This window comes from Phaenicophaeus curvirostris, unplaced genomic scaffold (genome assembly GCF_032191515.1).
Source record: "Phaenicophaeus curvirostris isolate KB17595 unplaced genomic scaffold, BPBGC_Pcur_1.0 scaffold_59, whole genome shotgun sequence".
NCBI classification, from domain to species: domain Eukaryota; kingdom Metazoa; phylum Chordata; class Aves; order Cuculiformes; family Cuculidae; genus Phaenicophaeus; species Phaenicophaeus curvirostris.
Window position 1 is genome coordinate 829,616 of NW_027206681.1, and position 17,998 is coordinate 847,613.

The following is a 17,998-nucleotide window of genomic DNA, read 5'->3' on the forward strand; positions in this document are numbered from 1 at the left end:
CCCGCCCCGGCCGCCATTGACTGGGAGGGACTGGGAGGGGACTGGGAGGGGACTGGGAGGGGCTGTAGGGGGGAGTGGGGGAACTGGGAGAGAGTGGGGGGGACTGGAGGGGAATTGGGGGCGACTGGGAGGGGACTGGGAGGGCAACAGGGTGGACTGGGGGGACTGCGGGAGAACGGGAGGGACTGGGGGGCAGTGGGGGAGGTCGGGGGAACTGGAAGGGACTGGGGAGGGACTGGAGGGGGTGTGGGGGGAACTGGGAGGGACTGGGAGGGACTGGGAGGGACTGGGAGGGAACGGGAAAGACTGGGGAGGGACTGGAGGGGGTGTGGGGGGAACTGGGAGAGAGTGGGGGGAGAGTGAGAGGGACTGGAGGTGAATGGGGGGCGACTGGGAGGGGACTGGGAGGGATTATGGGGGGCTGGCAGGGACTGGGAGGGGACTGGAGGGACTGGGAGGGACAGGGGAGGAACTGGGAGGGGACTGGAGGGGGAGTGGGGGGAACTGAGAGAGAGTTGGGGGGGAGTGAGAGGGACTGGGAGGCAGTGGGGGGAGTAGGGGGAACTGGGAGGGACTGGGAGGGACTGGAGGGGGAGTGGGGAGGGAATGGGAGGGACTCGGGGGGACTGGGTGGAGAATGAAGCGGGGACTGGGAGGGAATGGGGGGGTAATGGGGAGGGAGTCAGAGGGACTGGGAGGTGACTGGGAGAGAGTAAGGGGGGAGTGGGAGGGACTGGGAGAGGAGTGGGAGGGCAATGAGGAGCCTGAGAGGGAGTGGGGGCAACTGGAGGGGTACTGGGAGGGACTGGAGCGGAGTGGGGGGGACTGGGAGGGACTGGAGGGGGAATGGAGGGGACTAGGGGGGACTGGGGAACCTGGGGTGGGGGGACTGGAAGGCACTGGGAGGGAGTGGGAGGGCAATGCGGGGGGGCTAGGGGGAACTGAGAGGGACTTGGGGGGACTGGGAGAGGCTGGGGGGGACTGGGGGGAACTGGAGGGGAGTGGGAGGGACTGGGAGGACCCATCCCCAACCTTCTCCTTACCATCCTCATCCTCACCTTCCTACTCGTGCCCCCCCCCATTCCATCCTCACCTTCATCCCACCCCCTCCCCATCATCCTCATCCCCGACCCTGGTCCATGCTCATCTTCACTTCTCAAGCCACGACCCCTGCACTCTAGTCCATCCTCATCTTCGTCCCAACCCATCTCCATTCCCACCACACCAAACGTGACCCCCCACCCTGGTCCATCTTCACCCCATCCCCACCCCCACATCATGACTCCCCCCCAGTCCATTCTCACCTTCATCCCAACCCCGTCCCCATCATCCCCATCCTCATCTTCGCCTCTCAAGCCACGATCCCCCCACTTCGTCCATCATCATCTTCACCCCAAACCCATCCCAACCCCCCCAAACCTTCCCCCCCACCGCATTCCATCCTCATCTTCATCCCACCCCCTCTCCACCATCCTCATCCTCATCTTCACCCCCCAACCCATGCCACTCCACCCTGATCCATCCTCATCTTCATCCCAATCCCCTCCTCACCACCCTCATCTTCATCTTCACCCCCCAAGCCATGAACCCCCCACCCCATCCCATCCTCATCTTCATCCCAACCCCATCCCAATCCCCCCAAACCTTCCCCTCCACCCCATCCCATCCTCATCTTCATCCCTCCCCCGTCCCCATCATCCTCATCCTCACCCCCACTCCCCAACTCATGCCCTCCTCCCGTTCCATCCTTATCTTCATCCCAACCCCCTCCCCACTATCCTCATCCTCACCTTCCTACTCATGCCCCCCCATTCCATCCTCACCTTCATCCCGACCCTCTCCTCATCGTCCTCATCCTCACCTCCCGCAGTCCATCCTCATCTTCATCCCAACCCCATCCCATCTCCATTCCCACCACCCCAAACGCGACCCCCCCACCTGGTCCATCCTCATCCCATCCCCACCCCCATATCATGACCCCCCAGTCCATTCTCACCTTCATCCCACCCCCCCCGTCATCCTCATCTTCATCTTCACCCCCCAACTCATGAACCCTCCACACCATCCCATCCTCCTCTTCATCCCAACCCCCCAAACCTTCCGCCCGCATCCCATCCTCACCATCTTCATCTTCACCTTCTTACTCATGTCCCCCCCATTCCATCCTCATCCCAACTCCCTCCTCACCATACTCATCTTCACCTCTCAAGCCACGACCCCCCCACCCCATTCCATCTTCATCTTCATCCCAACCTCCTCCCCACCACCCTCATCTTCACCCCCCAACTCATGACCCCCCCAACCCTGGTCTATCCTCATCTTCATCCCCACCCTCTCCCCGCCATCCTCATCCTCATCTTCCTACTCATGCCCCCCCCCAATTCCATCCTCACCTTCATCCCAACCCCACCCCACCATCCTCATCTTCATTTTCACCCTCCATCTCGTGACCCCCCCGCCCCCGGTCTATCCTCATCTTCATCCCAACTCCCTCCCCACCATCCTCATCCTCACCTTCCTACTCATGAACCCCCTCATTCCATCCTTATCTTCATCCCAACCCCCTCCTCATCATCCTCATCCTCATCCAGTTCATCCTTATCTTCATCCCAACCCCCTCCCCATCATCCTCATCTTCATCCCCTCCCAACCATTCTCATCTTCATCCCAACCCCCTCCCACCCCCCCAAACCTTCCGCCGCGACCCTCACCTTCCTCCCACCCCCCCCACCACCGTCGCCTTCCTCCCCCCTCCTCATCCTCCCCCCCCTCCCCACTCACCCCCCTCTCCCCTCTCCTCCCGCATCCTCGGCCCGGGCTGCAGGGCTGGGACTGGGCGAGACCATTGCGGTTAAAGGGGGGGGTTGATGGTTTTGCCCCCCCTCTAATTTTCACGGGACCCCCCCGAGAAACCCCCCACGAGGGATTTTGGGAGCGTCGCTTAGCGACGCTCCCAAAATCCCTCGTGGAGGGTTTCTCGGGGGGGTCCCGTGGGAAATCAAGGGGGGAGAAGAAGGCCCTCCCCCTTTTAACAGCAATGGTCTCGCCCGGGCTGTGGCTCTGCAGTGGGAGGGCGCATCCCTGCATCCCGTGGTACCCGGCGGTTGCCATGGCAACAGCATCCCGCCCATCCCTGGAATGGTGGTGGTGGGGATACTGGGATGGGGGGATACTGGGATGGTGGGACACTGGGAAACTGGGAGGTAGGGACACGGGGATACTGGAATGTGGGGATACTGGGATGGGGGGATACTGGGATTTAGGGACACTGAGATACTGGGATGTGAGGATACTGGGATGGGGGGATACTGGAATGTAGGAACACTGGGATACTGGGATGGGGGGATACTGGGGTGGGGAACACTGAGATATTGGGATATGAAGATACTGGGATGCAGGGACACTGGGATGGGGGGCTACTAGGATGGGGGCAGTTGGGGGTCTCCACTCCCCTCCTCTGTGTGGGTTCGAAGGAGCAGGAGCCGAGGGAGCTGGGATGAGGCCGAGTGGGCTGGAGCAAAGAGAGCTGGGGCCAAGGGATCCAGAGCTGAGGGATCCACGGGAGTCAGGGCCAAGGGATCCACGGGACTCGGGGCTAAGGGGTTCAGAGCCAAGGGATCCACAGGAGCCAGGTCTGAGGGATCTACAGGGCTGGGGCTGAGGGATCCACAGCCAAGGGGTCTACGGGGCCAGAGCCAAAGGATCCAGAGCCAAATGACCCATGAGAGCTGGGGCTAAGGGATACAGAGCCAAAGGATCCACGAGAGCTGGGGCCAAGGGATCTAGAGCTAAGGGATCCATGGAAGCCAAGGCCGAGGGATCTACAGGGCTGGGAGCAAGGTATCCAGAGCTGAGAGCTCTATGGGAGCCACAGCCAAAGGATCCAGAGTCAAACCCCTAACTCTGAGTGCACTGGGGCCAAGGGATCCGGAGCTGAGGGATCCAGACCCAAAGGATCCATGAGAGCTGGGGCCAAGGGATCCATGGGAGCTGCGGCTGAGGGATCCAGAGCCGAGGGCTTCAGAGCCAAACCCCAAATCTTGAGTGCACTGGGGCTGAGGGAACCAAGTGGGCCGGGGCCAAGCGATCCAGAGCTGAGGGATCTGGAGCTAAGGGAGCTGAGTGGGCAGGGGCCAAAGGTTGTGGGGCCAAGGGGTCCAGAACTGAGGGATCCGGAGCTGAGGGATCTACAGGGCCGGGGCCAAGGGATCCAGAGCCAAACCCCTAATCCTAACTGAGTGCGCTTGCGCTGAGGGATCCAGAGCCGAGGGAACCATGGGAGCTGGGGCAAGGGATCCAGAGCCAAACTCCTAGCCCTGAGTGCACTGGGGCCAAGGGATCCAGAGCCAAACCCCTAGCTCTAACTGAGTGCGCTGGGCCAAGGGATCAGGAGCTGAGAGGTCCATGGGAGCCAGGGCTGAGGGATCCATGGGAACTGGGTACGAGGGATCTGGGGCCAAGGAATCCAGAGCAGAAATATGCGAATGCGCTTGTATCAAGGGATCTGGGGCCAGGGGATCCCGAGCTGAGGGATGCGAATGCACTGAGGTCGAGGGATCGGGGGCCAAGGGATCCAGAGCTGAGGGATCCAGAGCCGAGGGGTGCGAGCGGGATCCCCCCCTGCAGCCGCAGCCCCGCGTCCCCCCGATCCCGGGAGCCGGAGGCTGCGCCCCCGCAGCTGATGGGTACCGTTTTATTTCGGAGCTACAGAGGTCGGGGGGCTCAGAGCTTCCCCGGGAACGGGGAGGGAATCGATCCAGACATTAAATTACCAGGGATTAAATTAACACGGAAAACGATCCGGGGGTCTCAGGAGAAAGTGCCCAAGTGCCGCGCGCGCCGCAGCCGCCCTCGGGATCCGCCCGGGGATCCGCAATGGGGTTTGGTCCTGGGCTCCCAGGGGGATGGGGCCGAGGGAGCCGGAGCCCAGGGATCCAGGCGGAACCGAGGGACCTGAGGGAGCTGGAGCCAAGGGATCCAAGCAGAACCGAGGGAGCCAAGAGATCTGGATCCGAGGGCTCCAAGTGGAACAGAGGGGGCCAAGCAGGCTGGGCCCAAGGGATCTGAGGGCCCCAGAGCCAAGTGGAACCAAGGGATCTGAGGGCTCCAGAGTCGAGGGATCCCAGTAGAACCAAGGGAGCCAAGTGGGCTGGGGCCAAGGGCTCTGCAGCTGAGGGATCTGAGTGGAACCAAGGGATCAGAGGGATCTGGAGCCGAGGGGTCTGAGTGGAACTGAGGGATCCAAGGGCCCCAGAGCTGAGGGATCCAAGCGGAACCAAGGGATCCAAGGGCCCCAGAGACGAGGGATCTCAGTGGAACCGTGGGAGCCAAGCAGGCTGGGTCCAAGGGCTCCATAGCTGAGGGATCTGAGCAGAACCAAGGGGGCCAAGTGTGCTGGGACCAAGGGCTCCGAAGCCAAGGGATCCAAGTGGAACCGAGGGATCCGAGCGGAACCGAGGGAGCCAAGTGGGCTGGGGCCGAGGACACTGGAGCCGAGGAATCCGAGGGCCCCAGAGCTAAGGGATCCCAGTAGAACTGAGGGAGCTGAGGGATCTGGAGCCAAGGGATCTGAGGGCTCCCGCCATCCCTCATCCCGGAGCCATGGCAGCGCCGGGGCTGGAGCTGCGGGGTCCCCAGGCTCCTCTCCCCCTGAATCCGTCCCCGGGCGGCGTCTCCCGCTCCGGGTCAGGCCTCGAGGTCCATGGCGGCGTCCAGAGCGTGGTCACTGCTCCTCCAGCCACGAGGGCTTCTCGGCGCCGGGCGTCTTCAGTTTGATGTTGAACTGCTTGAGGGTTTGCTCGAGCTGCTGCTGGTTCCCCGCGAAGTAGGCGGAGATGGCGTTGTGGAACAGCAGCAGCTGCTTGTGCATCACCTTGATCTGTGAGAAACGGGGCGCGGGTCAGGCCAGGGCCCAGCGGCTCCCTCAGCCTCCGCGCCGCAGGGAGGGAGATCCTGCAGCTCCCGGCTCCTTCCCACCTTGTTCTCCTCCAGGAACTTGAGCTTGATGGCCACGTCGGCGCGAAGCTTCTCGTACTTCTCCTTGTGGCTCTGGAACTGGCTCTGGGCCGCGTCCAGGCGGCACAAGGTCCCGGCGTCCCGCGGGCCCAGGCTCAGCTCCTCCAGGTCCGTGCGGTACGCGTCGTATTCCAGCCTGCGGGCATGGAGTTGCGGAATCACCAGGTTGAAAAAGACCCACCGGATCACCGAGTCCCTCAATGATCCAGTGGGTCTTTTCCAACCTGGTGATTCTGTGATTCTATCATCGAGTCCAACCATTCCCATCAATCACTAACCCATGTCCCTCAGCACCTCGTCCACCCGTCCCTTAAACCCCTCCAGGGAAGGGGACTCAACCCCCTCCCATCCCATCCCATCCCATCCCATCCCATCCCATCCCATCCCATCCCATCCCATCCCATCCCATCCCATCCCATCCCATCCCTGTCACTCAACAACGGAGCTTCTGGTCCATCCCAGCTCACACCAGCCCATCCCAGTCTATCCTTGGTCAACCCAGCACCTTCCAGTCCATTCCAGTTCTATTCAATCTCATCCCAGTCCATCCCATTCCTGTCACTCAGGAGCGTAGCCACGGGGCCATCGCAGTCCATCCCAGCTCATCCCAGTCCATCCCAGTCACTCAAGAGAGGAGTCATAGTTCTATCCCAGCTCAACCCATCTCATCCCGGTCCATCCCATCCTTGTGCCTCAGAATGGAGCAAGTGTCCCATCCCAGTATGTTCCAGTCCATCCCAGCACATCCCTGTCCCCTACAGCGAAGCCACTGGTCCATCCCAGTCTGTCCCAGTTCAACCCTATCCCACCCTTGTTTCTCAGAACAGAGCAACTGGTTGCTCCCAGTCCATCCCTGTCACTCAAGAGTGGAGCTTCTGGCCCATCCCAGTCCATCCCAGCTCACCCCTACCACTCAAGAGAGGAGTCATTGCTCCATCCCAGCTCAACCCAGTCCATCCCAGCTCATCCTTGTCCCTCAGAAAGGAGCCAGTGGCCCATCCCAGTTCACAGAATCATAGAATCACCAGGTTGGAAAAGACCCACAGGATCATTGAGGAACTCGATGATCCTGTGGGTCTTTTCCAACCTGGTGATTCTATGATTCTGTGATTGAGTCCAACCATTCCTATTTTCCAGGGAAGGTGACTCAACCCCCTCCCTGTTCAGCCTGTTGCGGTGCCCAACGACCCTTTCCATGAAATATTTTTCCCTGATATCCAGCCTGAAGCTCCTTGTGGTCGTACCGCGCGGTCTCGTAGTGTTTGACGGTCATGAGCGTGTCCTCCATCGTCTTGTGCACCAGCGTCTGGATGCTGGAGACGAAGAAGTTGACGGCGCCCAGCAGCGTCTCCCCGTTCCGGCACAGCAGCTTCTGCGTCTCCGCGTTGTAGCCGAACTCCTCCTGCGGGATGAAAGCGGAGACGGAGTCAGACATGGGGCAAAAAGGGGCCTCGCTCGGATCCTGCGACACCAGAACTGGGTGGGATACTGGGTGTCCCTGCTCCCCGTCCTCTCCTCCTGACACGTCCCTGCCCCTCAGAGAATCACCAGGTTGGAAAAGATCCCCAGGATCAGCAAGTCCAACTGTTCCCATCAATCACTGAACCATGTCCCATCTGGAGCCGAGGGATCCAAGGGAGCTGAGGGATCCGGAGCAGAGGGAGCCAAGGGATTCAGAGCCAAGGGAGCCGAGGGATCTGGAGCTGAGGGATCCAGAGCTGAGAGAGCTGAGGGACCCGGGGGAACTGAGGGACCCAAGGGAACTGAGGGATCTGGAGCCAAGGGAGCTGGAGCTGAGGGATCCAAGGTATCCAGATCCAAGGGACCTGAGGGATCCAGAGCCTAGAAAGCTGAGGGATTCAAGAGAGCTGAGGGATCCAAGGGAGCTAAGGGATCCGAGGGAGCTGAGGGATCCAGAGCCTAGAAAGCTGAGGGATCCAAGAGAGCCGAGGGATCTAGAACTGAAGGAGCTGAGGTAGCTAAGGGATCCGAGCTAAGGGATCCAGAGCCGATGGATCCGAGGGCCGTTTCCCCCGCGCCGTCCCCCGCTGCGGCGTTACCTGTAGCTCAGGGGATTTCTGGCTGAGGTCGGCGAAGGCGTCGCCGAGGGCGCGCTGGGTCTGCACGAGGCTGTAGAAGTGGTGGGTGAGCGCCCGCGCCAGCTGCAGCACCAGCTCGTACTTGCGCTTCGTCTCCCGCAGCAGCTCGATCTGCGCCTCCAGCTCCAGGTCCACCGTCCGCGACCCCCGCCCGAAACGCTCCGACAGCAGCTGCTTCGTGCACTGACACCCGGCACGGGGATCCCGTCAGGGATCCGCCCCGGGAAGTGCCCGCGGGAGACGCGGTGATGGGGGCAGAGACAAGGCAGGGGAGCCAGGATCGTCCCAGGGGATCCAGCACCGTCCCGAGGGATCCAGAGGGAAGGGGAAGAGACGGCCCTGGGGATCCAGCATCGTCCCAGGGGATCCAGAGGGAAGGGAAAGAACCGGCCCAGGGGATCCAGGATCATCCCAGGGGATTCAGCATCATCCCAGGGGATCCAGAGGGAAGGGGAAGAGCTGGGAAGGGGATACAGCATCGTCCCAGGGGATCCAGAGGGAAGGGAAAGAGCTGACCCCATGGAACCAGGATCATCCTATGGATCCAGGATCAACCCAGCGGATCCAGAAGGAAGGGGAAGAGCTGACCCAGGGGATCCAGCATCATCCCAGCAGATCCAGGACTGTCCCGGGGATCCAGAGGAAAGGGGAAAACCCAGCCCAGGGGATCCAGCACCATCCCAGGGGACACAGCATCATCCCAGAGGATCCAGAGGGAAGGGGAAGAGCTGGGACAGGGGATCCAGCATTGTCCCAGGGGGTCCAGAGGGAAGGGAAAGAGCCGGCCCAGGGGATCCAAGATCATCCCAGGGGATCCAGCATCATCCCAGGGGATCCAGCACCGTTCCAGGGGCTCCATGGGAAGGGTCCGTGGGGAAGGGGCAGAGCCCTCACCTTGTATGTGTTGATCCCCCACTTCTTGACAATGTCGAACTTCTCCCCGGCAATTCCGCGCACGATCTCCTCCCCGGCGGCACCGGAGCCGGGATGGGGTGGGTGCAACCCGGAGCCTGCGGAGAGGCAGCAGCTCAGCTAAGGAACGAACCCCGCTGCTGGGATCAGCTTCTGGAGTTCCATTTGGGACCAAACCCTGGACGTCTGGGTCCAAAATGTTCTCCAGTATTCCTAGTTCTGCATCCCACCCTGATCTTGTCCATCCCAAGGGATCCTGCATCCAGCTCCAAACCCAAGGAATCCCTGCATCCTGCTCTGTTCCCATCCATCCTCTAGAATCTGCACATCCTACTTCACACCCGGCAATCTCACACAATCTCTGTATCCTGCCCCGATCCCATCCATCCCAAGGGATCCCTGCATCCCACTCCAATCCCGTGGGGTCCCCACATCCCGCTCCAATCCCATCCATCCCGAGGGATCTTGCATCTCGCTCCTGTCTATGCCCTGGACTTTCTACATCCTGCTCCAATCCCATCTATCCTTAGGGATCCCTGCATCCCACTCCGCTCCCGTCCACCCTGAGGGATCTCCGCATCCTGCTCTGATCCTGCCATCCTGAGGGATCTTGCATCCTGCTCCAATCCCGTGGGATCCTCACATCCCACTCTGTTCCCATCCATTCCAAGGGATCCTGCATCCTGCTCCCATTCATCCCCACGACTCTCTGCATCCTGCTTCATTCCCATCTATCCCGAGGGATCCCTGCATCCCGCTCCGCTCCTGTCTATCTCAAGGAATCCCAGCATCCCACTCATAGAATCATCAGGTTGGACGAGACCCACCAGATCATCGAGTCACAGAATCACCAGGTTGAAAGAGACCCACCGGATCACCGAGTCCAACCATTCCCATCAATCACTAACCCATGTCCCTTAGCACCTCGTCCACCCGTGCCTTAAACACCTCCAGGGAAGGGGACTCAACCCCCTCCCTGGGCAGCCTGTTCCAGTGCCCAATGACCCTTTCTGTGAAAAATTTTTTCCTAATGTCCAGCCTAAACCTCCCCTGGCGGAGCTTGAGGCCATTCCCTCTCGTCCTGTCCCCTGTCCCTTGGGAGAAGAGCCCAGCTCCCTCCTCTCCACAACCTCCTCTCAGGTAGTTGTAGAGAGCAATGAGGTCTCCCCTCAGCCTCCTCTTCTCCAGGCTAAACAACCCCAGCTCTCTCAGCCGCTCCTCATAAGGCCTGTTCTCCAGCCCCCTCACCAGCTTTGTTGCTCTTCTCTGGACTCGTTCCAGAGCCTCAACATCCTTCTTGTGGTGAGGGGCCCAGAACTGAACACAGTATTCGAGGAGCGGTCTCACCAGTGCCGAGTACAGAGGGAGAAGAACCTCCCTGGACCTGCTGGTCACGCTGTTTCCGACACAAGCCAAGATGCCATTGGCCTTCTTGGCCACCTGGGCCCCTGCTGGCTCCTGTTCAGTCGCTGTCAACCAACACCCCCAGGTCCCTCTCCTCCAGGCAGTTTCCAGCCAGACTTCTCCCAGTCTGTAGCACTGCTCAGGGTTGTTGTGCCCCAAGTGCAGGACCCGGCATTTGGCCTTGTTAAACCTCACGCCATTGGACTCAGCCCAGCGGTCCAGCCTGTTCAGATCCCTTTGGAGCCTCCCGACCCTCCAGCAGATCGACACTTCCACCCAGCTTAGTGTCGTCCGCAAACTTGCTCTTATCCCATCTAACCCATTGAATGCCTACATCCCACTCCGATCCCGTGGCGTACCCGCATCCCGCTCCAGTCCTGTCTATCCCGAGGGATCCCCACATCCCGCTCACCTCTATCCCAAGGGATCCCTGTATCCCGCTCTGATCCCATCCATCCTGAGGGATCCCGCATCCCGCTCTGACCCCATGGGATCCCCACAACCCACTCCACTCCCGTCCATCCCAAGGGATCTCTGTATCCCGCTATAATCCCACACAATCCCTGTATCCTGCTCCGCTCCTGTCCATCCTGAGGGATCCCTGCATCCCGCTCCGATCCACCCCCTGGGATCATCTGGCATGACTCCGGCTGCGTTGCCCTTTTGCTGCGGGAGCCGATAGGAATCCTCCTCGCTCTCCATGCTCCCAGAAAGGCTGGGATGTGAGGGGACCCTCGCATCCCAACCTTTGCGGGAACACGGAGAGCGCATTCCAACCTTTCCGGGATCTGGGAATGCCGGCGCGGTACCTGGGAGGGCGGCCGGCTGAGCCATCCGTTCGGCAGCCGCTGCGCTTGGAATCACAGACGATCCTCGGGAAGGATGGACAATGGAGCCTGGAATGGAGATGGGATGGGATGGATATGGGATGGAGATGGGGATGGAGATGGAGGGGAGATGGGGACGGGGATAAGATGGAGATTGAATGGAGACAGAGATGGACATGGGAGATGATAGAGATGGGATGGGACGGAGATGGAAATGGACATGGGATGAAGATGGAAGACGGGGATGGAGGATGGGATGGAGATAGGAGATAGAATGGAAATAGGGAGGAGATGGGATGGAGATGGAGACAGAGATGGGATCGAGACGGGGATCGGATGGAGATGGGATAGGGATGGAGATGAAGACAGGGACAGGGATGGGGAGGACGGAGCGGGCGGAGGGAGAAGCGATGGAGCTGTCAGCGCTGCAGGCAGAGGCAGTGGCTGCCGGACGGACGCTCCCGCCAGCCCTTCCCGATCCCGGCAGCCGGACGGGAACCATGGCACCAAAGGGCTGCTGAGGAGGCACCAGGAAGAGAGGGGAGATGGAGACTTGGATGGAACAGGACCACAGCAGCTCGGCGAGAGCTGCTCCAGCTTGGAGCTGCCCCAGCTTGGATCCATCCTGGAACTCCTCCAGCTTGGATCTGCCCTGGATCTGTTCCGGTTTGGATCTGCCTTGGCTTGGATCGGCTCTGGAACCACTGCAGCTCAGATCTGCCCCAGCTTGAACCTATCCTGACTTGGATCCACCCCAGATTCAAGCACCACTCCAGTTTGGATCTGCTTTGGCTTGGATCTGCTCTGGAGCTACTCTGGTTTGGAGCTGCCTCAGGTTGAATCTACCCTGGTGCGGATCTCTCCCAGAGCTGCTCTGGTTTGGATCTGCTCTGGATCTTCCCTGGTTCAGAGCTGCCTCAGAGTCGCTCCAGTTTGGATCTGATTTGGCTTAGAGCTACCGTATATCCACTCTGGTTTGGAGCTGCCCCAGCTTGGATCCACACTGGATCTGCTCCAGTTTGGATTTGCTCTGCCTCGGATCAGCTCTGGAGCTGCTCCAGCTTGGATCTGCCCTGGAGCTGCTCTGGTTTGGATCTGCTTTGGCTTGGATTGGCTCTGGACCTGCTCCGGTTTGGATCCACCCTGGAGCCACCCTGGTTTGAATCTGCCCTGGCTCAAAGCAACCCCAGCTCAGATCCCTCCTGGAGCTGCTCCAGCTTGGATCTGCCCTGGAGACACTCCAGTTTGGACCTGATTTGGCTTAGAGCTACTGTGGATCCACTCCGGCTTGGAGCCCCAGCAGCTTGGATCCACCCTGGAGCTGCTCCAGTTTGAATCTGCTTCAGCTTGGATCTCCTCTGGAGCTGCTCCCAGCGCCAGGAGCGCCCACAGTGCTTCCCAATCCGATGCTGTGAGCTGGGAACACCCGGAAAGTGAGACCGGGGAATGGCTTTGCCAACCCGGCAGCAACAACCAGGGAATAACAGGAAGGAGCCGCTGTCCCGGCAAGGAATGGCATCAGGATGAGGCTCTTGGATTGGCACGGATCCTTCTCCGGGCTGTGCCGTGTCCAGGGAGCGCGTGCTGCCTACCTTTGATGGCTGCAGCGGGGACGATGCCCTCGGCGGTGCCTCCGTAGCCGCCGGAGACGATGCTGGTCTCATTGAGGTTGGGCCCCGACACCATCACCTGCTGCAGGTCCTGGAGCGCCAGGAAGAGAGCAGCGAGTCGGGAATTGTGGCCGTGCCACTGGGGCAGCTCCCTGGCTCCATCCCAGCTCCGTCTCCATCCCCATCTCTGTCCCAGCTCTGTCTCCATCCTGTCTCCATCCCCATCATCCCCATCCGATCCTCATCTCCATCCAATCCTCGTCTGTCTCCATCCCCATCTTCATTTCCATCCCCATCTCTGCCCCAGCTCCGTCTCCATCCTGTCTCCATCCTCATCATCCCCATCCGATCCTCGTCTGTCCCCATCATTCCCGTCTCCATCCCTGTCTCCATCTCCGTCCCGGTGCTCCCGTACCTGCTCGAGGCTGTCGTCCTCGGGGATGCTGCCGGCATCTCCATTGGTGCCGATGGGAATCTCCATGGTGGCCGCTTTGCCCAGGAGCCCGTCCGACATCGTGGGGCCCTGCCGGAACGCCGCCCGCGCCCGTGAAACCGCGAAGGGACCCGAGTCGCCTCGGCCGGGATATTCCCAGGGTTCGGCCGCCCCGGGAAGGGCGAGGCTTCCCCGGAGGCTCCGGGATCCCGCCAAGCGGAGCCACCGCTGGAATGACGCCAGCGCCACGTCCGCAGCCGGACCAGTCCGAGCACATTCCCCGGAGGCAAAGGGACCGGCCAGTTCCTCCCAGTCCCCTGCTTCCCCCCAGTTCCCCTCGATCCCCCAGTTCCCTTCCAGTTCCTCCCAGTTCTCCCCAGCCCCCTGCTTCCCCCTAGTTCCCTCCAATCCCCCAGTTCCTCCCAGTTCTCCCCAGCCCCCTGCTTCACTTCTGTTCCCCCAGTTCCTCCCAGTTTTCCCAGTCCCCTGCTTCCCCCAGTTTCCCCCAGTCCTCCAGTTCCTCCCACTCCCTTCCAGTTCCTCCCAGTGCTCCCCAGTCCCCTGCTTCACCCGGCTCCCCCAGTTCCTCCCACTCCCTTCCAGTTCCTCCCAGTTCCCTGCTTCCCTTCTGTTACCCCAGTTCCCCCATTCTCCCTCCTCACCCAGTTCCCTCTGACCCCCCCAGTTTCCCCTGTTCCTCCCAGTTTCTCCTCCTCCCAGTTCTCCTCAGGTGTCCCAGTTCTCCCCATTCCCCTCCAGCCCCTAGTTCCCCCCAGTTCCCTCCAGTTCCTCCCTTCCCTCCTGTCCCACAGCTCCCTGGATTCTCCCAGTTCCCCCCATTCCCCCCCACCTTCTCCCAGCTCCACCCCCCACCACTCCCAGTTCCCTCCAGTTACCCCAGTTGCCCCTGCTCTCCTTCCAGTTCCCCCCAATCCTCCCAGTCTCCACTCCCCCAGTTCCCCCTCACCTCCTGCACCCCAGTCCCTCCCAGTCCCTCCCAGTCCCCCCAGTTCCCACTCTCCTCTCTCCTCCCAGTCCCAGTCCCCCCAGTTCCCACTCCCCTCTCTCCTCCCAGTCCCCTCCAGTTTCCCGCTCTCCCCCTGCTCCCCTCTTCCAGTCCCCCCAGTCCCCGCTCTCCCCTCCTCCCAGTCCCTCCCCATTCCTGCTCCCCCAGGCCCGTCCTTATTCCCAGTCCCTCCCAGTCTCCCCAGTCCCTCCCAGTCCCCTCTCCCCGCTCCTCCCAGTCCCTCCAGTTCCCTATCCCCCCTCCTCCTAGTCCCTCCCAGCCTCCCCAGTTCACCCCAGTCCCCTGCTCTCCCCTTGCCCCCCCTTCCCAGTCCCTCCCAGACCCCCAGTTCCTGCTCCTCCCTCCTCCCAGTCCCCTCTCCCCCTCCTCCCACTCTCCCCAGCTCTCCCCAGTCCCCTGCTCTCCCCCTGCCCCCCACTCCTTCCCAGTCTCCCCAGTCCCAGCTCCCCAACACCCCTCCCAGTCTCCCTAGTCCCCTCTCCCCCCTCCTCCCAGTCTCCCCAGTTCTCCCCAGTCCCCTGCTCTCCCCGTGCCCCCCCTCCTCTCCGTCCTCTCCGTCCCCCCAGCCCCCGCTCGCCCCCCCTCTCCCCACCAGTCCCTCCCAGCCCCTCCCAGTTCCCCCCCCACCTCCTCGGGGCCCCGTAGCTCCCGGGCCCGGGTCCCGCCGGAAGCCCCCGCGCGCCGCGACCGGATGTGGCGTCACCGCCGGCCACGGGGACCGGAAGCGGCTGCGGCTCCGCGGCCGGAAGCGGGCTCGGGGAAGGGCGGAAGTGGGGCCGGAAGTGAGCCCGGAAGTGGGCTCGGGAAGGGCGGAAGCAGCGGCTCGAGGCTGGGGGGGTTCCCACGATGGATCCAGGGAGCGACCAGCAGCAGCAGCTCCGCAGCGTGAGGGGGGCGGGGGGACTGGAAATGGGGAGGGAGGGGGGCGAGATTCGGGGTTGGGGGAGTTGGGGGGCTGAAAAGGGGGTTGGGGGGCGAGATTTGGAGGGGCTGGAAATAGGGTTGAGGGGGGTTGGATATGGGTTTGGGGGAGCTGGAAATGGAGTTGAGGGGTTGGAAAGGGGGATTTGGGGGTTGGGGGGGTCTGGAAATGGGTTTGGGAGGTGGAAATGGTGTTGGGGGGTTGGGGGCGGGATTTGGGGGTGGAGGGGCTAGAAAGGGGGTTGGGGGGGCAAGATTGGGGGTTGAAAAGGGGGATTTGGTGTTGAGGGGGTGAGGGGGTTGGAAATGGAGCTGGGGGGATTTGGGGTTGGGGGGTGGGATTTGGGGTTGAGGGGGCTGGAAATGGGTTTGGGGGGCTGGGGAGGGGATTTGGGGCTGAGGGGGCTGGAAATGGGGCTGGAGGGCCAGGATTTGGGGGAGACTGAAAATGAGTTGGGGGGCAGGATTTGGGGGGTGGGGGGGCTGGAAAGCAGGATTTGCATTTTGGGGGGTTGGAAATGGGGGGAGCGGGGTTTGGGGTGGGTTTCAGTGCCTGATTTGGGTTGGTTTGGGCGCTCAGTGCCCCGTTGGTGGTGGGTTTCGGGTCCCCTGGCCCTGTTTGGGGTGTTTTAGGGTCCCTGGGTCCAGTTTGGGGTGATTTTTGGGGTCCCTGGGTCCAGTTTGGTGACGCGGTGCCCCCCCAGCTGCGCGGCTTCCTGCTGGCGTACAACCAGCTGTCCCAGCTCTGCTTCCAGCGCTGCGTCTGCAGCCTCGGCCACCGCCTGCTCAGCGCCAGCGAGGTGAGCGCCGCGTCCCAGGCCCCCGCATCCCAGTATGACTGCCCAGTTCCCCCTGGGGCCCTTCTGGATCCCACTGGAACCAGTCTGAATCCCATTAGGCCTTCCCAGTTCCCCCTGGGGCCCTTCTGGATCCCACTGGGACCAGTCTGAATCCCATTAGGCCTTCCCAGTTCCCTCTGGGGCCATTCTGGATCCCACTGGGACCAGTTTGGATTCCATTAGGCCTTCCCAGATCCCAGTGGGACCAGTTTGGCTCCCCTGGTTGATCCGGTGCCGTTGTTCCCGTCAGGAGCGCTGCCTGGATCACTGTGCGGGGAAGCTGCTTCATGCCAACCACCGCCTGATGGGCGCCTACGTGGGGCTGATGCCGGCGCTGCTGGAACGCCGACGCGCCGAAGCCACCGCCGCTGCCACCGATTCAACGGATCCACCCAATCCACAGCCAGAGACTCCGGGAGCCACCACATAACGCATTGAGCCCACACCAAACTGGGGATCCCTGATCCTTCTGTATCCACGACCTCCAAAGCAGCAGATCCTCATCCCTTCTGGATCCATGACCTTCAGAGCACTGGATTCCTGAACCTTCTGGATCCTTGTCCCTCAGTGCACCGGATCTGCACCCCAGGGAGCAACAGATCCCCATCCCTTCTGGATCTGTGACTTTCAGAGCACCAGATCCCCATCCCTTCTGGATCCACGACCTCCAGAGCACCAGATCCCTGATCCTTCTGGATCCATGACTTTCAGAGCATCAGATCCACATCCCTTCTGGATCCACAACCTCCAGAGCATCAGATCCTTCTGGATCTGTGTCCCCTGAGGATCCTGGGACCGTGGAGCACCAGATCCCTGTCCCTGGAGATCCGTGTCCTTCGGAGCATTGGATCCCTGTGGATTGTAGCCCTTGTGGATCCCTTTCAGAGTGTTGGATCCGTGTCCTGTGACCCCGTGGAGCATCAGATTCTTGTTCCGTGCGGATCCACATGGATCCTCTACTTGGCCTCTGGAGGCCGAGCCTTGGGACACCGCGGAGGTGCTGGTGGCAGCCTTTCCGTGGGAATTCCCGCCTGCCCCGGGGCTCCAATTCCTCGGAAGCCGCTTTTCCACATCCTAATTAAACTTGGTTAACGTCCTCCAGTTCCATTTGTCTTGATATCAGATCCTGGTCCTTCTCCAGGGCAGGTGGTGGAGCTTCCGTACGGCGCCTCACTGGGGAAGCCAAGAGCCTCCAGTGTTCCAGGAGCCAGGAATGTGGCTGCGGAGAATCTGGGAACTGCCCCGCATCCTGGGAGAGGGTGGGCTCGTGAAGGACTCGAGGTGGGTTCAGGATGGACTTGGAGTCGAGGTGGATTTGGGAGGAGCTTAGGATGGACTTGAGGTTGATTTGGGATGAGATGGATGCGGGATGGGCTCAGGATGGACTTGGAATCAAGTGGATTAGGGAGGAGCTTGGGATCTTATTGAGGTGGATTCAGGATGGACTCTGGGACCCTCCCCACAAGAAGGATGTTGAGGCTCTGGAGCGAGTCCAGAGAAGAGCAACGAAGTTGGTGAGGGGGCTGGAGAACAGGCCTTATGAGGAACGGCTGAGAGTGCTGGGGGTGTTGATCCTGGAGAAGAGGCTGAGGGGAGACCTCATTGCTCTCTCCAACTCTCTGAGAGGAGGTTGTGGAGAGGAGGGAGCTGGGCTCTTCTCCCAAGGGACAGGGGACAGGATGAGAGGGAATGGCCTCAAGCTCCGCCAGGGGAGGGTCAGGCTGGGCATCAGGATGAAATATTTCCCAGAAAGCATCATTGGTCCCTGTCCGAGGCTGCCCAGGGAGGGGGTTGAGTCCCCTTCCCTGGAGGGGTTTAAGGGACGGGTGGACGAGGTGCTGAGGGACGTGGGTTAGTGATTGATGGGAATGGTTGATGCAAGGGCTTGAGAACAACCTGTAAGAGGGCAGG

General features: G+C 61.4%; 2 protein-coding genes across 3 annotated transcripts; one reads left to right on the top strand and one right to left on the bottom strand.

Annotated features, from left to right (window-relative positions):
- Positions 1-4,557: 4,557 nt before the first annotated feature.
- On the bottom strand, positions 4,558-15,033 carry ARFIP2 (ARF interacting protein 2). 2 transcript variants are annotated; one of them, XM_069881668.1, is made up of 9 exons: positions 14,955-15,033; positions 13,283-13,390; positions 12,850-12,958; positions 11,240-11,326; positions 9,009-9,124; positions 8,076-8,297; positions 7,260-7,417; positions 5,977-6,151; positions 4,558-5,878 (listed from the first exon to the last, which is right to left on the bottom strand). In XM_069881668.1, the coding sequence occupies exons 2-9, from the start codon at positions 13,379-13,381 to the stop codon at positions 5,723-5,725; spliced, it is 1,122 nt and encodes a 373-aa protein (XP_069737769.1). In that variant the 5' UTR covers positions 13,382-13,390; positions 14,955-15,033; the 3' UTR covers positions 4,558-5,722. The 2 variants fall into 2 exon arrangements, with proteins under 2 accessions (XP_069737769.1, XP_069737770.1); XM_069881669.1 differs by lacking the exon at positions 11,240-11,326.
- A 76-nt stretch (positions 15,034-15,109) lies between these two features.
- TIMM10B (translocase of inner mitochondrial membrane 10B) lies at positions 15,110-17,184 on the top strand. The gene is made up of 3 exons (XM_069881665.1): positions 15,110-15,212; positions 15,953-16,048; positions 16,338-17,184. The coding sequence occupies exons 1-3, from the start codon at positions 15,174-15,176 to the stop codon at positions 16,515-16,517; spliced, it is 315 nt and encodes a 104-aa protein (XP_069737766.1). The 5' UTR covers positions 15,110-15,173; the 3' UTR covers positions 16,518-17,184.
- The last annotated feature ends 814 nt before the right edge of the window (positions 17,185-17,998 follow it).

What these genes read in the sequence shown, in the direction of transcription:
- ARFIP2 (XM_069881668.1), bottom strand. Translation starts at nt 13,381, where the DNA reads ATGTCGGACGGGCTCCTGGGCAAAGCGGCCACCATGGAGATTCCCATC. An exon ending in TCAGCCGGCCGCCCTCCCAG is followed by an intron (nt 9,125 to 11,239) that starts GTACCGCGCCGG and finishes GCCTCTCCGCAG; the next exon opens with GCTCCGGGTTGCACCCACCC. An exon ending in AAACACTACGAGACCGCGCG is followed by an intron (nt 6,152 to 7,259) that starts GTACGACCACAA and finishes CCATGCCCGCAG; the next exon opens with GCTGGAATACGACGCGTACC.
- TIMM10B (XM_069881665.1), top strand. Translation starts at nt 15,174, where the DNA reads ATGGATCCAGGGAGCGACCAGCAGCAGCAGCTCCGCAGC. An exon ending in AGCAGCAGCAGCTCCGCAGC is followed by an intron (nt 15,213 to 15,952) that starts GTGAGGGGGGCG and finishes GTGCCCCCCCAG; the next exon opens with CTGCGCGGCTTCCTGCTGGC. An exon ending in GCCTGCTCAGCGCCAGCGAG is followed by an intron (nt 16,049 to 16,337) that starts GTGAGCGCCGCG and finishes TGTTCCCGTCAG; the next exon opens with GAGCGCTGCCTGGATCACTG.